Source organism: Adiantum capillus-veneris, chromosome 11 (assembly GCF_014529385.1).
Source record: "Adiantum capillus-veneris isolate H3 chromosome 11, ASM1452938v2, whole genome shotgun sequence".
In the NCBI taxonomy this organism is placed as follows: domain Eukaryota; kingdom Viridiplantae; phylum Streptophyta; class Polypodiopsida; order Polypodiales; family Pteridaceae; genus Adiantum; species Adiantum capillus-veneris.
Genome location: NC_140941.1, coordinates 10575449 through 10596358, shown reverse-complemented (window position 1 = coordinate 10596358; position 20910 = coordinate 10575449). Strand labels below are relative to the sequence as shown.

Genomic DNA, 20910 nt, shown 5'->3' with positions numbered 1-20910 from the left:
CTGAAAAACGTCTAAGCACGTGTGCAATCAGTTAAATATAGATTGAACCATCAATCCTGCACTTGGCTCTGAAGTGAAGCCAAGCTTTGTAATAAGTGCATAGTGTAGTCTAACAATTTCCGTTGAAGTTGAAAGGTTTTTATTATGAGTTATCAATATGCACCCATGCCTCACCCACATTGAAATTATGCAAAAGAAATTGCACTCAAATGCTAAAACATATCCGTCCATACTCGCAGATTACGTTGAATGTATTGCAATAAGATAGGGGAACAATTGATTTAAAGGAGCACTCATCTAAAATGGCACAGGCATCGCATTGAAACATGATTCTGAATAAGTGTACCCATCTTCCTCTTTAGATTCCTAAAAGCAAGTGTCTCAACAAGAAAATATTTTTCCGACTATAAATAAAGCGAAAATAAAACAGCCAGTATACTAGGAGTTCAAAATTGCAAGTGATGGGGAAAAAACACATCCACATGTTTGCACTGCTCAATTGTATCACCCCTTTCCCTATGCCTTCCCTTGGCTTGCTACATCTTCTGATCCAAAGTGGCAGTAATCACAATGCTCTTCCTTTTGAAGTCTCTTTGAAATCATTTACACCTTGTCTTTTTTAGTCGTAGGTAAGTAAACGCCTTCAGCAGCAATCCATATATTATCTGCCGTTCGTTTTGTAACGCCACACACCTACAAATTGCGTAAAACATTTTAATTCTTACACTACGCACCTTATCATTCTGGATAAGCAATCTATAAGAAGGCCACAAGCACAAGCTTCTCAATCTTAACGTATAAACATGACTCCTGGGGCTGCCACTTTTCAAAACATGTATCATATTGTGGGAGTTGACCAGAGAGGATTATTAATACTCAAAAATGTAAACTTTCATGAATACAATGTACATTTGAGGGAGGTAGGGGTTTTTTACATAAGCCCATTGTGTAAATATAACATGATATAGGGGTATTATCTTGAACACATATTATATAGGGAGCTTTTGATGAGGGACCGCCCCAAAAATTGCTCATACAGCATATAATAATCACCAAACGAACGAGCAATGATGTTGGCAAGATGTAGCATGTAATATAGTATATATTATGCATGGTATTACGTTTCCAAGCCTTGCAAGAATGTCTTAGAAGATAGGAATAATTTAAGCATTGTACCTCTTGTTGACCACCTGCTATTCTCTGGTATTTCTTATCATGACTATGAAGAAAAACACCTGTGTCAACATGTCGCAGCCTTACTCTTTGATCTCTCATCCAGATCTTGCCCTTCCCTTCTATCTCCAGTCTGCATCAGATGGAACTATTAATGCCCATTAGCTTCATTCACACAATAAGAGCTTTGAAATGGGTATTGAAAGAATTTACATCCAAAGATCTCCTGTGTCACTTTGATCATCTGCACCAAAACCGCTCACCTGTATCATCAACAAACTGAGTAAACAAGGCGAATAAATGTATGCAAAATTTGGACAAGAAAGACCTGTTACCTCAGCATTTCCTGAAATGGGTGATGCATGCAGATGACTATGCAACCATTTGCGAGTTTTCATGTGCTGCAACCTGATGACTGCTCCCTCAGATACGATATCACCTTGTTGAGCATCAGAACCTTCAGGAGCTTTCACAATCTACAAACATAAAAAGCTTCTTGAAAGAAGCAAGAACCCAAAGCACAGCTTTACTCTATACACTAGCGACTTGTGACATCAGTCTATAACAATAGATTTTTTGAGCTTTTACATACCCAGTAACTGTTGGCATCCTCCACTCCTCCAAAACCTGTTATTGACTGCTGTCCACTGCCTGATCCATAAGGTACATCGTGGGAATGTAGTCTAAACTTGGTACGTTCATGCATCAGTTTTAAAACAGTTCCAAAAGTCACCTGCGCAGTGATAACCCCACAGGTAATGAGAAAGCACAGGTTGATACTACACGATATTTAAAACTCTCTTACAAATGTCCATTTCATCACCCATCATATAAGTTGTACTCTACCATATTCTACCTTTCTCACAAATTCTAGAGCTGTTTTAGGTCAGGGAGATGCTGAATTAAAAAAAACAAATGCATCAACTTGGCCAATCAAATTCAGATGGGAATGCAGATGCAGATCTGGTAAAGAGGCTGGTACTGTGGCATCCAGTAGAAACAGCCAAGTGAAAAATAACTAAGCATCAATAAGAATCTCGAAAACTTGGCCAATGAATGCCAGCTGAGAGTGCATATGAAGGTCTGGTAAAGTGTGAGGCAGGCTTATATAGACAGCCCAAGTTGGTTATAAAACAAGCTTTGAACATAGCCATAAGGAACAAAGGCCCAAAATGGAGGAACGGCCATTCCCAAATGGGAACCCTTTACCCTTGTTTAGAGAGCATTCCCTATTTGCGTTCCCACAAAGAACGCTCTACGTTTCTGATGTTCGCTTCCCTTGTGACAAGGGAAACAATGAATTTAAATATTTGTTAACCTGGCTTTAGTAAGGTAACTCTAGACTCCTCTCTCTCTCTCTCTCTCTCTCTCTCTCTCTCTCTCTGTGTGTGTGTGTGTGTGTGTGTGTGTGTGTGTGTGAATCAAGCACTGTGTGTGTCTGTGTGTGGTAGCCGCTGCATGCTCTGTGTCCCCCTCTGCCTCTTCGAGCCCTGCGCGACTGTGTGAACTGCCTGCTCTGAACGCCCTGTCCTTTCGCTTGCTACAGTCAGTTCTCAATGCAGAAGGCTGCCCTTGCGCAGTGGACCAGCAGAGCTCTATTCAGATTGTGCTCTAAATTGGTGTGTGTGTGTGTGAAGGCTGGTCTTCAGTGTCAGCGCTGTGGGGGTGTGTGTGTGTGTGTGTGTGTGCGTGCACGTGGGGGATTTGGGTGTAAGTCCTTCTGCCACTCGTCTGTCGCGCGACTCTGTTCTGCACAACATCTACCCTGTGCAGGCCCTTCACAACGCACTGGTGGTTGAAGTTTGATTTCGCCAGCACACGGTCCTTCTGTCGTTTTGTGTGAGACACAGAGAGGTGTGAGTTTGAGTGTGTATATTTGTTGGTTCTGTAAAATCGTTAGGCTTTCAATTTGATTAAGGTCTTCAAGCGGCAGATTTCTGTACGGCCAGCCTGTGTGTCTGTCTGTGTCAATAGCAATCAAATATCAAAAACCCCAAAAAAAGAGTGTGTGTGTGTGTGTGTGTGTGTGTGTGTGAGCTTCACATGGATTAGACAGATCAGTGTATATACAAACGCCGGAAAACCATGGAATCTTCCGATATGGATGCTTTAAGCCTTATCAAAGAATGTTTGCATGAGGACTTCGAGGATGCATGTCAAGCCTGGGAAGGATCCGCTCCCATCATAGAAGTGCGCATCCCTATATAGGAGCTTGTGGATCCTCTTGCTCAATATGCACTTAACATGGTGATTCTTTTTTTCCCGGGTAGAATGCCTACGGCTCAGGATGTAGGCCAATGGGTTGATTTTCTACTCAAATAGCAAGCAATCCAAAGGGTTTTCTTTGGCGCACGAGGGTTCTATGAAGTCTTGCTGGCCAACACGGATGCTCGGGATGCTCTGCTTAAAGGTCTCCTCTTTTTTTCAATACACAGATGACTCATGTACTGCCCTGGGCTCTCACCAAGGACTATCAGAGTCCCATTCGTAACAAGTGTCCCGTTTGGGTTGAGGTGGTCGACTTTCCTCGCACTTGGCGTCACTTTCTCCCCTTGTTGGCTGCTCAACTGGGTAAAGTCATTAGCCCTCCTAAGCTGGATGCAAACACAAACCCTTTTTGTATTCTATGGGACAGAGATATCCCCACACCAACAGGTATTTCGATCGATTCTAAGGATGCAGTACTTGGAAAGCGTCCATTTAAGCTTAAATGGGGCAAATTTACAAATTCTTGCTTCCGCTGTGGCAAATTTGGTCATATGCAATCCGAATGTCCGGAACCAAATCTGCAACCACCTCCTTCAGCCGTCCCTACTCCTCACTCTCTCACCTCCGAAATCTTCTACTGAGGTTCAAACCAAAGGTGTTTCCACCTCCACCCCAACAGCTGGTGCGAATAAAGGAGAAGGGAAACAATTACAATTGTCTGCACTTTCTGCTTCTACAAATATTAAAGACAAAGGAAAAGAACAGGTTTGACCTCACAAACTTGGATAGTGCCTAAGAAACCCGCTAAAGCTTCTACAGCCCGTATTCCCGCATCTTCTCGTAATTATGTGCCCCCTTTGAAGAATGTTGCTCAGGAAAAACTCCCTTGTAATGACAACACTTCTTTGGCTGAAGCTTGGGACAAGGTGGTTCGCTCTTACAAAGAAGTTGTTACAGGAGAAGCCTCTTCATCGCAAGGTGCCTTTATTTTCAATCATCTGGGTCCAGGTCTTGACCCACCTCCTCAAGTCCCTACAACTAGGGAGGATGTGTCCATGGGCACTGGTACTAGATTTTTCTCCGCTTTTTCCCGTTTCCTCGGCCACTGTATATACCATATAGAATGCATAGGTCTTTGAATTGCATCTCCTGCAATGTGCATGGGTTATGCAATCACGACAAATGGCGGCTTACCTGGCACTATGTACATACATGTAAAGCGGACATTGTGGTTCTTCAAGAGCATAACCAACATCAATTTGCAGGACAAACTTCTTACTTTGCGGACTAATGGATAGCTTATGCAGGATCAGCTGGCTATTTTGGAGTGCTTATACTTGTTCGACATGAACTCTTTCTGTCCTTGGTTTTCAATGACCCGGCTGGGAGATGGATGGTCATCCAATGTATTGTTAATGGGAAAGTTTTCGAATTTGGAGGATTATATGCATACACAACTTCTGCAGATAGGGCACGGTTGTGGAGTGCTATCTCCTCTTATTGTTGGCGTTCCAATCAGAGTTACCAGGGAACGCCTCCCTATGGGTTGGGAACGCCAGAACGGCGTTCCGGAGGGTCTTCATGGCCCGGAACGTCCCGGAACGGCCAGACGTTCCGCAGGGGTTTTTGGTACCGGAACGGCTGGGAATGGCAGATTTTCAGATTTTTGAGCTTTATCTTGTGAGGCTCCCCCTTCTTAAATGCCCTTCCCCCCACCCCTTACCTTCACAGTGCACACAAGCTCTCAAGGGTGAGCTCAAGCTCTACCCTCTCGAGTCTCGAATCTTGACTCTCAAGCTCTAGCCTTGTTAGTATAGACTCTAGACTCTAGAGTCGGCAAGGCTCTCCCCCTCTCTCTCAAGCTCTCTCGAGAGTCGAGTCTCCCACTTTTAAGCTCTCTCTCTCTCTCTCTCCGCGTCCCTCTCCCCTCAAGCTCTCAAGCCTATACGACATACGTTAGCCATAGTAAGGTTGAATGGTCTTCAAATCAAGTTTTTTGTAAGTATTAGAGTCAAAGGACTCTGACACTACTATTATTCAATCACACAGAGCTTAAAATTGCATTATTTGGGTGTTTTTATGCCTCCCGTTCCACGCCGTTCCCGTTCCGGACCCCTCACCGTTCCCCCGTTCCGCGGGGGATCCCGTCGCCGTTCCCGTTCCGCGTTCCGGGTAACTATGGTTCCAATGCCTTTCTCTGCAGGGATTTTTGTTGGGTCTAAAGGCCCTCTTATAGCCTCTCTTACTCATTTATTCGTTCTTTTATACTTGGGTGTGTTCACACCCAAAGGCCATTTAAATGGTCACAAAATAATAAAACATAGGGCTTTTAGTTGTGTGCATAAGAAACACAATTGAAATCGTACGTACAATTGAAATCGTACCTTCTCTCTCCCTCTCTCTCTGCAACAACGCTCGCACTCTCTCTCTCTCTCTACTCGTGTGGTCTGCTACACCCATCGCCAGCCCCTCTATCACTTCAAACTGGTATCAGAGCCAAGTTCCCTACTCCCGCGCGCATTCCCTCGCGAGAAATCTTCATTTTCTCTCTCCTGCGCAGTTTTCTCTCTCTAAAAACAGCAAGCGCAGGTGTTTTCTCTCTCCTCCCCGGACTCAGGGAAGACAATACCTCAACCCACAAGTGCTTATATGTTGAAAACAGGTTGAAAACAGGTCATTTCGGGCTGTTTCTCTTCAAAAACAAGTTTTTTCTATTAATTACAGCAAGCACAAGTGTTACAGGTACATTTGGGACACTTTGGGCAACACCAATCCACCCAGAGAATTGGGGATTTTGCCCTATTTGCTGAAATTTTTAGCAAATTGTCACTTTAAACTTGGGGTTTTGCACATTAGTGCAAGATTATTCAAGTCTACGCCTACAGGTGTAATTACAGGAGAAATTCTCGGAGATTCGAGTTGAGAAATTGAGGGCTTTTGCTGATTTTTCAGAAATTTCAGCAAATTGTGCAGTAACTTTTGGGGCTTTTGCAAATGTGATGCAATTCTGGACATTTTGTGTCATGTATTGCAATTTGTGGTACAATTGAGTAGAGTTTGAGACCTCTCTCACATATACAGGAGGTTTATGTGACAATAAACACATGCATTTACTTGTGGATGCTTCCCATTGAGTCTATGTATTGCTGAAAATACATTTTGCAGCAGCTTTTACCTCAGTTGCAGGTTTGAGGTTGTTGCAAATGCACTTTGGTTTTACTGCTGAAGTTGGAGCATTCATGCACAGGATGTATGCTTCATATGTGTGCTGAAATTTCAGTATTTACTCCTGAAATTTATCTCTTTTACTGCTGTACACTTTGAATAAAGTGTTTGTAATCCAGTGTTACGTTTCCTTGCACTTCTATAGTGTTCTCTGAGCCTTTAAGAGGCTAAAATTGCAACTTGCAGCCTGCTGTTATAAAATTACAGCAGTGAATTTTTGGTCTATTTTGCATCGAAATGGCTTCCAATGCATCTACAAGTAGCAGTAAGTCAAAGTCTTTGATGGAAATCAAAAGATTTGATGGCACTGGCTTTGATTTGTGGAAGGAAAGAATGCAAGGCATTCTATTCCTTAAAGATTGCGAAGATGCATTGCTCGCAGCAAAACCTAAAAACTTGTCAGATGCAGATTGGGCAAAGCTGAACAAAAAGGCTATTGCTTATATCAAAATGGCTGTGTCAGATGATGTGCTTACTGATATTAAGCGTCTTGACACTGCACATGCTATTTGGCAGAAGTTGACTAGTACGTATGAGAATAAAACTCCTGTAAATCAAGTTCATCTCATGCGGAAACTTGTAAACATGGAACTGGATGAGGCAAAGCCTGCATCTGAGCATTTGAATGAGTTTACAGGTGTTTTGAGTCAACTTCAGGATTCAGGGTTGCAACCATTTGATGACAAGTTGAAAGCTATCTTTCTTTTGATGACTTTGCCCAACAGTTGGGAAGCTCTTGTTGTGTCATTGTCAAACAATGCTGCCTTAACCTATGATGGTGTAAGAGGCTCCATTCTCAATGAGGAGATTAGGAGGAAAGCCAGTGGTGAAGGCAATGGCACAGCTTATCATGTAAGGGGCAGGTCAAAGAAAAGGAACAATGTAGCTAACAGGGGCAAGAGTAGAAGTAAGAGCAAGGGAAAATCTCAAGATATAACTTGCTATCAATGTGGACGCAAAGGGCATAAAAAGCCTGATTGCAGATTTTACAAGCAAGAGCTTGAGAGGAAGAAGCACCAACAGGGTAAGAAGAAGAAGGATGTAAAAGATGTTAAAGGTGATGATGACACCTCCTCTTCTTCCAAGGATGTTGGCAAGGCCAATGTGGCCTCTAGTGTGGTCATAGAGGAAATTGTTGATGTGGACGAAGCACTTGTCGTAGCTTCGAGTGTCTTTGATGATGTTGTGGCTATGGCAAGTGATATGTATATCACGAAGCCAGATCTTATTGACGCTTTGCTTTCAACACATGATGGGCTGTCCCAATCTTGGATAGTAGACAGTGGTGCCTCATTTCATGTAACTCCTTTGGAGTCTTTTGCCACATACACTACAGGTAACCTGGGTAAAGTTAACTTGGGTAATAACTATGCATGTGACATTGAGGGTGTTGGCACCATTCACTTGGCTTTGGAAAATGGTCAAGAACTTGTTTCGCATGATGTTAGGTATGTGCCTAGCATTAAGAAGAGTCTGCTATCAATTGGGCAGCTGGATGTAAAGGGCTACTTCACTACTTTTGGTGGTGGCTCTTGGAAAATACAAAAGGGTTCTATGTTGATTGTGAAGGGCAGCAAAAGGGGAACTTTATACTATTTGCATTGCAAAGCCTTACCTAGCAAGTTTGTTGCTATGGCTGAAGTTCATTGTCCAATGGAACTTTGGCATAAGAGACTTGGCCATATGAGTGAGAAAGGACTACCGATTCTCTCCTCTCTTGGGAGATTTGATGTAAAAGGTCCTTGCCTTGAATTTTGTAAAGATTGTGTCTATGGTAAACAAGTGAAGTTCTCTTATTCGTATGGTGTCTCTAAAAAGTTGCATGCTCTTGATTTAGTACATTCAGATGTTTGCACTATGCCTATGAGCTCACATGGTGGTGCACGCTATTTTGTATCTTTCATTGATGATTTCAGTAGAAAGACTTGGGTGTATGTACTTAAAAACAAGAGTGATGTTTTTGACGCTTTTAAAAGATTTCATGATTTTGTGACCACACAAAAGGGTCTCAAGTTAAAGGCCATAAGAACAGATAATGGGGGAGAGTATGTATCACGTGGATTTAATGTTTTTTGTGAGATGCATGGTATTAAAAGGGAGTTAACAACCCCTTATAATCCATCATCTAATGGCGTGGCTGAGAGATATAATCGCACAATTTGTGAGAGGATACGTTACATGTTGTCCACAGCTAATCTTCCGCAAGAATTTTGGGGAGAGGCTTTGAAAACTACAGTTCATGTATGCAACCGTTCTCCAAATCGTGCTTTGGACAATGGCATCCCCGAAGAGGTTTGGTCTGGCAAACCTGCTTCATATGACCATTTGCGTGTTTTTGGCTGCGAGGCATTTGTGCATGTGCCTGTAGATCAAAGGACTAAGCTAGACATGAAATCCATCAGAGGCATTTTCATGGGTCATGGAGATGAGGGTGAGATGGGTTACAGAGTATGGCTACCTGATTACAGGAAGGTTGTACGCAGCCGAGATGCAGTATTTAATGAGGCTAAATGGCTCCAAAATGCTACACATGTAGACCATGATAAAAAGAGGGTCAAATTTCATAATGACCGGCCAGCCATGAAGCCTTCCTTGTCTGAAAATATGGTGCCTATTGATGCTGAAAATGAGCAGCAACCATTTGTGCAACAGCCAGAAGAGAATGGACAGCAAATAGATGCACAAAATGGGGTAGAACACAATGACCAGCAGGCTGAAAATGATTTACAGAAGGGTATAAATGTTGAAAATCAGCCGCTAAATGATAACAGAATCATTCCTGAGGATGTAGACCCTTTACCGGCAAATGTAGATCATTGGGTGAGGAGATCTACACATCAGAGACGTCAACCAGAGAGGTTTCAGCCATCTTTGGATTGTGTTTTGTTGACTGATGAGGGAGAGCCTCTTACATACAAAGAGGCCCAGTCTTGTGACGACAAAAGTAAGTGGGAGCTTGCTATGAAATCTGAGATGCAATCACTGTATGCAAATAATACATGGGAGCTTGTGCATTTGCCCAAAGGTAGGAAAGCTATTCCTAACAAGTGGGTTTATAAGATCAAATGTGTTGATGACAAACCCAAATACAAAGCACGTTTAGTTGCCAAGGGTTATGCACAGAAGGAAGGCATTGACTTCCAGGAAATCTTCTCACCTATAGTGAAGATGTCTACTCTCCGTGTGTTGTTTGCTCTATGTGCTATCTTGGATTTGGAGCTTGATCAAATGAATGTGATCACTGCTTTCTTACATGGTGACTTGGATGAGGAGCTGTATATGCTGCAGCCTGAGGGCTTTGTCATTCCAGGGAAAGAGCATTTGGTATGCAAACTAAAACGCAGCTTGTATGGGCTGAAACAAGCTCCTAGACAGTGGTACAAAAAGTTTGATACTTTTATGCTCAATCATGGTTTCAAACGCAGTCAAGCAGATCACTGTCTTTACACTAAAAAGGCTCCTGATGGTAGTCTTATTGTGCTAGTCCTATATGTGGATGACATGTTGATTGCTGGCAAGCATAAGGAGACTTTGAATGCTTTGAAAAAGGAGCTGAATTCAGTTTTCTTGATGAAAGATTTGGGTGCAGCTGAACATATTTTGGGTATGCGTATTAGGACGGATAGAAAGAAGCGTCTTTTATTCCTCTCTCAAGACAAGTACGTCAAGAAAGTACTTGAGAGATTTAATATGGCTGATGCTAAGCCTCTTGGTGTACCCTTACCTACGCACACAAAGCTTAGCAAGCTTGATTGCCCAAAAGATGATATAGCTGCTCATGCTATGAAAGGCATTCCTTATGCTCCAGCTTGTGGTTCATTAATGTATGCCATGGTTGCTACACGACCAGACATTGCTTATGCAGTGGGAGTTGTTAGCAGGTTCATGTCTAATCCTGGCAAACCACATTGGGAGGACGTGAATAGCATATTCAAGTACTTAAAAGGTACACTGGACACATGTATATGTTATGGCAAGGGTACACTATCATTGCGGGGATTCTGTGATTCGGACATGGCAGGTGATCTTGACACTAAGTCTACCAATGGGTATGTATTCACACTTGCTGGAGGTGCTATTTCATGGTGTTCAAGGTTACAGAAGATTGTGGCACTGAGCACTACAGAGGCTGAATATATTTCAGCCACAGAGGCTTCTAAGGAAGCTATTTGGCTTGGCAGGTTGGTCAGAGACTTTGGCCTTCCTACATATGCTCCGGTGCTTGGTTGTGATAGTCAGAGTGTTGTATGCCTGGCTAAGAATGCCATGTTCCATGCTCGTACCAAACACATTGATGTGCGGTACCATTTTATACGACAGGTATTGGATGATGGCCTTGTCACACTGACAAAGGTCAAGACACAGGATAACCCTGCAGATGTTCTCACTAAGTGTCTTGCTAAGACACAACATCAGCATTGCTTACACTTAGTGGGAGTTACTTAAAGGTACCACATCGGGCCTTTAAGTGGGAGGTTGTTGGGTCTAAAGGCCCTCTTATAGCCTCTCTTACTCATTTATTCATTCTTTTATACTTCGGTGTGTTCACACCCAAAGGCCATTTAAATGGTCACAAGTTTGTACCCTTGATAATAAAACATAGGGCTTTTAGTTGTGTGCCTAAGAAACACAATTGAAATCGTACGCTCTCTCCCTCTCTCTCTGCAACAACGCTCGCACTCTCTCTCTCTGCTCGTGTGGTCTGCTACACCCATCCCCAGCCCCTCTATCACTTCAATTTTAATAATGCACCAAACCTTGCGGATAATACTATTGGCCATTCTCACATGCTTCATATGGAACGGCAATCATGGGACCAATTTATGATGACATGTAATGGCCTTGATTTGTGGCCCTTTTTGCATGCGACTGATCCAAGATTCACTTTTCAGCATAATGCTCAATTTATGTATCGCGCTCGGCTGGATCGCTGGTATCTTTTTCACATGCAACAGTACGATGACTTTGTATGCGAGATGAGGATTGATTATGCTATATGTCACTCGGATCACTTTCCCGTATGTTTGGAACTTCGTTTTGGCTCTTTTAATGTCAATGACCGCCTACCCAAGAAGAGACTTTTGCATTTCAATAATGTTTATCTCAAGCATGAGCCTTTTCGCACTATGATTGTGGATATCATCCTGCCTTTGATCTCCCATATGTATGTTGATATGGACTGTAACTAAGTCAGACTTTGTAAATAATTAATTTATTTACGAGAAAAGAATTATCTAATTAGTTGTGTGCACACCAGAATAGACCTAGCAGTTCTAAGGCCTCAGGTGAGCCTAAATGCGGGCTAGAACACCTCAGAGAGACCTTAGCAGAAATTACCCTGAAGCCCTAGTGATTGGGAAATCGGGTCTTCAGAAAGGGGTAAGCAGTAGCCTCAGATTTTAGGCTCAGAAAAATACGAGCGTCAGTACAAGCACATGAATGAGATGGGGTCCTTAGAACAGTGACCCTAAGGCTAATAAAGCTAATAAAGCCTTAAGGTAAGTTTCGTTAAATTAAATTTAACGGTCCGTGCTCGGGCAGGCGGCTGGACAAGTGTGAACAGGTAAAGGCGGTGCAGTGCCAGTGCGGCATTGCGCCGGCAGACCTTTGGTGTTCTCATAAAAGAATCATTGGTAGCAGTTGTTAGTTAGTTGCACATTTTTTTAATTAATGAGCTAGAAGTTTTTAAAGTCAAAAGTTGAATGGTTTTTAAGTTTTTAAAGTAAGTGTGCCAAGTGGCACACTTACCAATGCAAACTAACTCTCTCTCACTCTCACTCTCACCCTCTCTCTCTTCCTAGCGCCCCCTCTCCCTGATGGCTATTTAGGAGCCCCCCTCCCCCATTTTCAGGGCTAGCAGTGCACCTACCCCCCCTAATGTGAGCGTGCTCTACGCGGTGGAGCCCTCCATTGAAGCTTGAGAGCAGCCCCTTGCGACATATGTGGTAGCCTTGTGCTCCCATTGTCAAGAACAAGGGATCTCAAAGTCATAGACACCTTCTGGTGAAGTTTCATCGCGAGAAGCTGCCGTAGAGGCTCTCTTAGCAGAGTGCGGCTGCTGTAATTCTCTGTTTTCAGCCCCTAATCACCTAGATTAGGGCTGTTTTCAGCAGATCAGCCATAGAAATTCTCTTCTCTCTCCTTATCCTAAGTCTACATCAAGTTTGGCGCGATTCCATCGCGAAGAAGACTTCTGTTTCGGCGTAGGGGTGTGCACAGGTAAGAATTTCAGGTTATGTGCAGAAAATTACAGCAAGCATGTGTGTGTGCATTTTGCTTGTTTCTCTTTTGTGTTCGATGCATGAATGAATGAGCATGAAGGCAACACATAACGGAAGATGGACTCTCCTCTGTGAGAGCTTCCGATGAGCTGTTTCGGAAGATAGACTCTCTTTTCGAGAGCTTCCAACCAGTCTCGCAGAAGCGGGGAAATCCCCTAAGCAGTAAGAAAGTGGAAACACTTTCTCAGTCAGTAGTCAGAACAGAACAGAAGAAAGAATAGAGGACGGGCGTATGCCCCGTTCCTGTGCTTGTAAAGATTCTCCCTTAGTAATAAAGATATTCTCTTTATGGGGGGGGACCAGTCCATCTTCTGGTCCCCAATGAAGTGTCAAGTTTTCTCGCTCCCTCTAATTCTCTTGAGTATTTGAAGTGCAATTAAACGTCAGTTTACGCTTCCGTATTTTTGTGACAGTGGTATCAGAGCAAGGTCCTCTCTCTCTTCCTGAAGGGATTGACGACTCTTGGCAGACTGCAGAAATGGGAGGACGTGAGATAGAGTTCTCTCTCCTTCAACAGCAGGTGGAAGAGTTGCAGAAAGCTCTCTCCCATCCAGAAGTCCAAAAGATTCTCCATACTCTTGAAAAAGGAAAGGAGAAAATGCCGATGGGGTCGGGAGAAATCCCGTAGAACCCAAAGGCGCCACAACCAAGAAAAGATCCTTTGATTGGAACTTCCCGCATGCACGAGAGGCAGAAGAAATCTCCAGAACGTCATGTGCGGTTTAATCCAAAAGTTCAAGAGCAGGATCTCCCTGATTCCCCTCAGTTCTCTTTCATGAAGGATCTGGAAGACATAGTTTCTCCGGAAGACATGTTTCTCGACGATCCGTCACAGCAAGAAGTACATTCAAGGGAAAGGACTCCTGTCCCCAAGGAGTCTAAGCATCGAAAGAAGGAGCACCATAAGAAGAAGCACCACAGGCAGAAAACATTCAAATCGGAAGATAAAGATGTGAAATTCGACACCTACAATGGACGGCGTGATAATGACAAAGCTTTGGCTTTCATCCGCCAATTTGAAGTTGCATTTGCTGAAGGGAATTTTAAAGAAAGATCCAAGCTTCGCCATGTTAGTTTGTACCAGAAAGGCACCGCCAGCAATTGGTGGTTAACCCTTATCCTGGAAGATCGCAAACCCCAAGATTGGACCGCTTTCAAGAAGGAGTTCTACGCACAGTTCCTTCCTCCAGACTATGAGGAAGAGGTAAAGAAAGAATGGGATCGACTTTCACAGTCAGAGAACGAAACTGTTCCACGCTATGTGGATAGGTTTTGGGACGTTCTCTTGAAAGTCACTCCATTCAAGAAGATTGACGATTCGGAGAAGATGCGCAAATTTGAAGCAGGTTTGCATGAAGCCTTGCAAAAGGCTATGAAGCTTTACCCTCGAGATAACTTGCAGATACTTATCGAATCAGCCCGCATAGCTGATGGAATACATGACAAGGGTACTCCCAGGAAGATGGAGCAAAGCACTTACCATGCTAAGCAGAAGGCTCTCCATGAGCAGCCTACCTCTTCTACTTCTTCTCAAAAGAAGAAAAGAACCGCCTCCGAAGCAGAAGCAAAGCCAAATCAGCCCAAGAAAGGGAGATATCTCTCTCCTGTTGAGTTGCGAACCTACATTAGTGAAGGAAGATGCTTCAAGTGCGGACAAGTTGGTCATATGAAGGGTGACTGTCCAACCAAACCTCCACAACCACCCTCTTCCAATGCAGTCCCAGATGTACAAGGAAATACAACCAAGGATGGAAAAGAAAGAGCTCTTCTCAAAGCATGGGGTAGTATCAACAACCAACGGGCTCTTATTTTGTTTGACCATGGTAGCACAGACAACTTCATCTCTACCAAGCTAGCTGACGACCTGAACTTGCAGCCCAATCGTTTCGGAGTCTCTATTCAAGCGCAATCTGCTTTCAAAGGGCAGAACTCAAACTCTACTCCAATCATAGGGAAGTTGAATCTAAAGGTCGACGACTACAAGGATCAAGAGTCTTTCTTACTAGCTTCACTTGAAGTATGCGATGTTATCTTGGGAATGCCTTGGCACTACAAGATGCATCCCTTTCCTGACTATGTTCAGAAAACCTTATCTTTTGCTCATAAAGGAAAGGAGTATCTTGTACTTGCAGATGCAGGTGATTGGCGTATTCCTATCGCCAACCACATTGCCATCAAGAAAGAAATGAAAAACTGTGTTTCAGCGTACTTGATTTTTGCAAGAGAGAGAGATGTGTCTGTTTCACAACTTTCTTCCTCTTTAGAGCAAAAAAGACTTAAGTTAATAGAAAGATATAAAGATTGTTTTGCAGATGAACTTCCAAATGAACTCCCACCTTCGCGACCTGAGGATCATACCATTGATTTGATCCCAGGAAGTTCTCCTCCAAATCAGCCCCCTTATCGAGTTAGTCTAATGCAGCAAGAGGAAATTCTCAAGCAGGTTAACGAACTTTTGGAGAAGGGCTTAATAAGGCCTAGTACTTCTCCATATTGTTCACCTGTCTTGCTAGTACAGAAAAAGGATGGCACATTCCGCATGTGCATAGACTATAGATCTCTAAACAAGATCACAATCAAGAATCGATTTCCAATCCCTCGGATTGACGACATTCTTGACAAGTTACACGGAGCAAGTGTCTTCAGTCGTATAGACTTGAAGAGCGGTTATCATCAAATCCGCATAGCTCCTCAGGATGTGCATAAGACTTCATTTAGAACAACCTTCAGGTTGTATGAATTCTTAGTGATGCCTTTTGGACTCACTAATGCACCAGCTACATTCAACAGAATGATGGATAGAATCTTCCACTCATATAGAAGTTTTACAGGCGTTTTCTTTGATGACGTCTTAATCTTCTCAAAGTCGGAAGACGAACACTATAAGCATCTCGCCTTAGTGTTTGAAGAATTACGCAAACACAAATTATTTGTGAATGCTAAGAAGAGTGAATTCTTTTTAAAAGAAATCCACTATTTGGGCCATATAGTGTCTTACAATCAGGTGAGAATGGACCCTGATAAGATTCAAGCAGTTGTAGAATGGCCTACGCCAACTACAGTACATGATGTACGAAGTTTCCTCGGCCTCTGTTCTTATTATCGGCGTTTCATTCGAGCTTTTGCCGCGATAGCAGGTCCCCTCCATGACCTGACAAAGAAGCGGATTCCATTCCATTGGGGGTCTGGACAAAAACAAGCTTTCGAAAAGCTTAAGTATCTACTCAGTCACGGACCTGTTCTCACCGTCCCTGATCTTCGCAAACCTTTCGAGGCATACTGCGATGCATCTGGAGATTGTGTAGGAGCAGTTTTGAACCAAGAGGGTCACGCGATAGCCTATGAAAGTCGGCGCCTTAAAGATGCAGAGTTGCATGTCTCCATATACGAGAAAGAGCTAATTGCAGTAATTCATGCTCTTTCCATTTGGAAACACTATCTATTAGGAGCTGATTTTATTATCAAGACAGATCATCAAAGTCTTCGCTACTTTCTCACACAGAGAAAGTTATCAGAAAAGCAGATGAGATGGGCCAACTTTCTTTCAATGTTTCATTTTCAGATTTTACACACTTCTGGAACAAAGAATGCAGTTGCAGATGCTCTCTCCAGGCGTCCAAAGATCAATGCACTAACAACAATTTATCATGAGGAACTAGAATCTCTCAGCGAGATGTATCCTCAAGATCCAGACTTCGCCACAATTTGGGCAGATCTTCAAGCTGGTCATTCAAAGCCACCTTATTGTATCAGGGATAATACACTCTATCGTCAACAAGCAATATGCATAGCTCAGCCCTTACGACAAAAGGTGATGGATGAAGCACATAATTCTCCTTATGCCGGGCATCGGGGAATTGCTTCCACCACTAGTGCCCTCGAAAGGTATTTCTTTTGGCCAACACTCCGTGCGGACATTGAAAAATATGTACGTGAGTGTTTAGTCTGCCAAAAGGTAAAATATGACAGACATAAAGTTTATGGCAAGCTTCAGCCGCTCCCTGTGCCTAACACGCCATGGGAAAGTAATGCCATGGATTTTATTACGGATCTTCCTCGATCCAAGAATGGAAATGATGCAATCTGGACTATAGTAGACAGATTCAGTAAGCAAGCCCATTTCCTTCCAGTAAAGAAGACGATCAAAGCTGATCACATGGCTAGAATATTACTAGCTCAGATTTTTAAACACCATGGATTGCCAAAGACTATTGTGAGCGACAGAGATCCCCGCATGACTAGTCTATTTTGGCAGGCATTGTTTGAAGACTTGGGAACTAAGCTTGATTTTTCATCAGCTTATCACCCTCAAACAGATGGTCAAAGCGAAATCGCTAATGCCACTGTTTTAGATCTCCTCAAGTGCTATGTTTCGGAACGACAATCCGAATGGGAACAGTACTTACCAATAGTTGAGTTTGCGTATAATAATACCATACATTCCTCAACTGGTAAAGCCCCCTTCGAAATTATTTACGGGAAGCCACTCTTACTTCCTATTATGGTGACCAAAGAAAACATCTTTGCCGCAGATGAATTTGTACGCAATATTGATATTGCCCATCAACAAGTAAAGCAAGCGATTCTTCGTACTCAAGAGCAACAAAAGAGAAAAGCAGACAAGCACAGAAGGAATCTCAATCTTGAAAAAGGACAATATGTCCTGCTTCAGTTTGAGAAAGCTAGATTGAAAAAGCGGGTCGGCAAAGGGAAAGTTGTCAAACTTTCCCATAGATTCTACGACCCTTTCAAAATTACAGATAAAGTCAATGATGTGACTTTCAGATTGGATTTGCCTTCTAACTGGCGCATCCACAATGCTTTTCATGTCAGTCTCCTCCGACCATATGTTGGACCTCCTCCAGTGGCGCCCGTACAAGAAGATCCTCGAGAAGTCGAAGAGACTGAGGAAATCCTTCAACCTGAACAGATAATACACCACTCGGAGAGACAACTCAAGTCGGGGAGTCTACATCGAAAGTATTTAGTCAAGTTCAAAAATTACACTCCTTTAGATGCAAAGTGGATGACTGAGTCCGATCTTAAGGACTACCCTGACATCTTGCACAGTTATGTTGACGCTCTACAGTTGAGGTCAACTGTTTAGAACCAAGAGGGATGTAAGTAAGTCAGACTTTGTAAATAATTTATTTATTTACGAGAAAAGAATTATCTAATTAGTTGTGTGCACACCAGAATAGACCTAGCAGTTCTAAGGCCTCAGGTGGGCCTAAATGCGGGCTAGAACACCTCAGAGGGACCTTAGCAGAAATTACCCTGAAGCCCTAGTGATTGGGAAATCGGGTCTTCAGAAAGGGGTAAGCAGTAGCCTCAGATTTTAGGCTCAGAAAAATACGCGCGTCAGTACAAGCACATGAATGAGATGGGGTCCTTAGAACAGTGACCCTAAGGCTAATAAAGCTAATAAAGCCTTAGGGTAAGTTTCGTTAAATTAAATTTAACGGTCCGTGCCCGGGCAGGCGGCCGGACAAGTGTGAACAGGTAAAGGCGATGCAGTGCCAGTGCGGCATTGCGCCGGCAGACCTTTGGTGTTCTCATAAAAGAATCATTGGTAGCAGTTGTTAGTTAGTTGCACATTTTTTTAATTAATGAGCTAGAAGTTTTTAAAGTCAAAAGTTGAATGGTTTTTAAGTTTTTAAAGTAAGTGTGCCAAGTGGCACACTTACCAATGCAAACTAACTCTCTCTCACTCTCACTCTCACCCTCTCTCTCTTCCTAGCGCCCCCTCTCCCTGATGGCTATTTAGAAGCCCCCCTCCCCCATTTTCAGGGCTGGCAGTGCACCTACCCCCCCTAATGTGAGCGTGCTCTACGCGGTGGAGCCCTCCATTGAAGCTTGAGAGCAGCCCCTTGCGACATATGTGGTAGCCTTGTGCTCCCATTGTCAAGAACAAGGGATCTCACAGTCATAGACACCTTCTGGTGAAGTTTCATCGCGAGAAGCTGCTGTAGACGCTCTCTCAGCAGAGGGCGGCTGCTGTAATTCTCTGTTTTCAGCCCCTAATCACCTAGATTAGGGCTGTTTTCAGCAGATCAGCCATAGAAATTCTCTTCTCTCTCCTTATCCTAAGTCTACATCAAGTTTGGCGCGATTCCATCGCGAAGAAGACTTTTGTTTCGGCGTATGGGTGTGCACAGGTAAGAATTTCAGGTTATGTGCAGAAAATTACAGCAAGCATGTGTGTGTGCATTTTGCTTGTTTCTCTTTTGTGTTCGATGCATGAATGAATGAGCATGAAGGCAACACATAACGGAAGATGGACTCTCCTCTGTGAGAGCTTCCGATGAGCTGTTTCGGAAGATAGACTCTCTTTTCGAGAGCTTCCAACCAGTCTCGCAGAAGAGGGGAAATCCCCTAAGCAGTAAGAAAGTGGAAACACTTTCTCAATCAGTAGTCAAAACAGAACAGAAGAAAGAATAGAGGACGGGCGTATGCCCCGTTCCTGTGCTTGTAAAGATTCTCCCTTAGTAATAAAGATATTCTCTTTATGGGGGGGGGACCAGCCCATCTTCTGGCCCCAATGAAGTGTCAAGTTTTCTCGCTCCCTCTAATTCTCTTGAGTATTTGAAGTGCAATTAAACGTCAGTTTACGCTTCCGTATTTTTGTGACATGGACATAGCTTGGTTCCGCTTTGTTATGCGTGTTCAATGTGTTATCCAAGATTATGGCAAGGATTATCTGTCACAATTAAGGGAACAGGTTAATCAGGCAAAGGATGCTTGTAGCAGATTAATGCACTTGGCCAATCATTCTTCTCTTACTGCCACTCAAATGACTAAGTTGCTTTCTGCTCGCGTTATGTTACGTCACAATGATGAGAGGAAATTGGCCAAATGGCAGACTCGAGCTCGTCAACAAGCTTTTACAGATAAAGGATGTGCTTCTGAGCAATTCTTCCAGCATTTGCATCACTCCAAGCAGTCTCAGTTATACGGAGAGTTAAATTACCGTTAGGGGAGTGGACCTCCACTTTCCGAAAGCTAGCACTAGCCCTACACTCTCATTATGGCAAGATTTTTGAGGCCCCTTTCTTCTCCCACGAGAGAAGCTCGCCAAGCACATCACATGTTTCTATTGCATGTTACTCCCATTCTTTCGATGCGGCAGGCTCAAGACTTGGAAGCTGTTTTCACTGAGTCAGAATTGTCTGCCAGCTTGATTTGGGTCGACGGAGAGCTCCTAGTTGGGATGGTCTCTCTGTGGAATTTTTCTTGTCTTTCTGGGATTATTTGAAGTTGCCTCTGTTGTTCATGATAAATACAACTCGGGAACAACAGGAATTGCCCTCCTCTTGGAAAGAAGGTTTGCTCAAGCTGGTACCTAAGCATGCATTGTGTGAAGAATTCTCTCATTGGAAACCTATTACATTCATGCTTGTGGTATATAAATTAATGGCAAAAATGCTTGCTAACCGTCTCAAGTGCTTTCTGCATGAAGGCTTGCATCAATCTCAATACGACTTCATTCCACGACATCAAATTATTGATAACCTTGCGAATGTCATCATTGGAATGGAATATGCAAAATATACTCAACAGGATGTCTTGGTCATGCAAGTCGACATTGAAAAAGCATTTGATATTGTTCTTTGGGATTATATTGTGGATACCATGCAACACTTGGGCTTTGGGCCCAGGCTATCTTGTGTCGTGCTTTTCTTGTATGCACACAGCACTTCTGCATGCTTGCTGGATGGATCTCTCACACAATCTTGGCCTTTGGAACGGTCGGTAAGGCAGGGGTTCCCTCTGAGTGCTTTGCTTTATGCGATCGCTACTCACCCCTTGTTTATGTATTTGGATTCCTTGACTTCCACTAGTAGGCTACATGGCCTGACTTTAACTTTTGGACGGCAGTTTGCTGGTTAGGCTTACGCACCGTGCGGATGACTCTTTGTTCATGCCTCGCAATAACTATGATGATGTACAGCTGGTTCGCCATTTGGGTTATCCACTGGGTTGGAATGTATCGGCTATGCAGAAACTGGATTGGATGCTCCAA

General features: G+C 43.3%; 1 protein-coding gene across 1 annotated transcript in view; it reads right to left on the bottom strand.

Annotated features, from left to right (window-relative positions):
- Positions 1-298: 298 nt before the first annotated feature.
- Positions 299-20910, bottom strand: part of SDF2 (stromal cell-derived factor 2-like protein precursor) — a 31751-nt gene continuing 11139 nt past the window's right edge. The window contains exons 2-6 of the mRNA XM_086522821.1: positions 1766-1906; positions 1509-1649; positions 1387-1436; positions 1177-1306; positions 299-693 (exon numbers count right to left, since the gene is read on the bottom strand). Coding sequence (XP_086378947.1) covers positions 604-693; positions 1177-1306; positions 1387-1436; positions 1509-1649; positions 1766-1906 — 552 coding nt within the window. The 3' untranslated portion in view covers positions 299-603. The remainder of the gene's footprint in view (positions 694-1176; positions 1307-1386; positions 1437-1508; positions 1650-1765; positions 1907-20910) is intronic.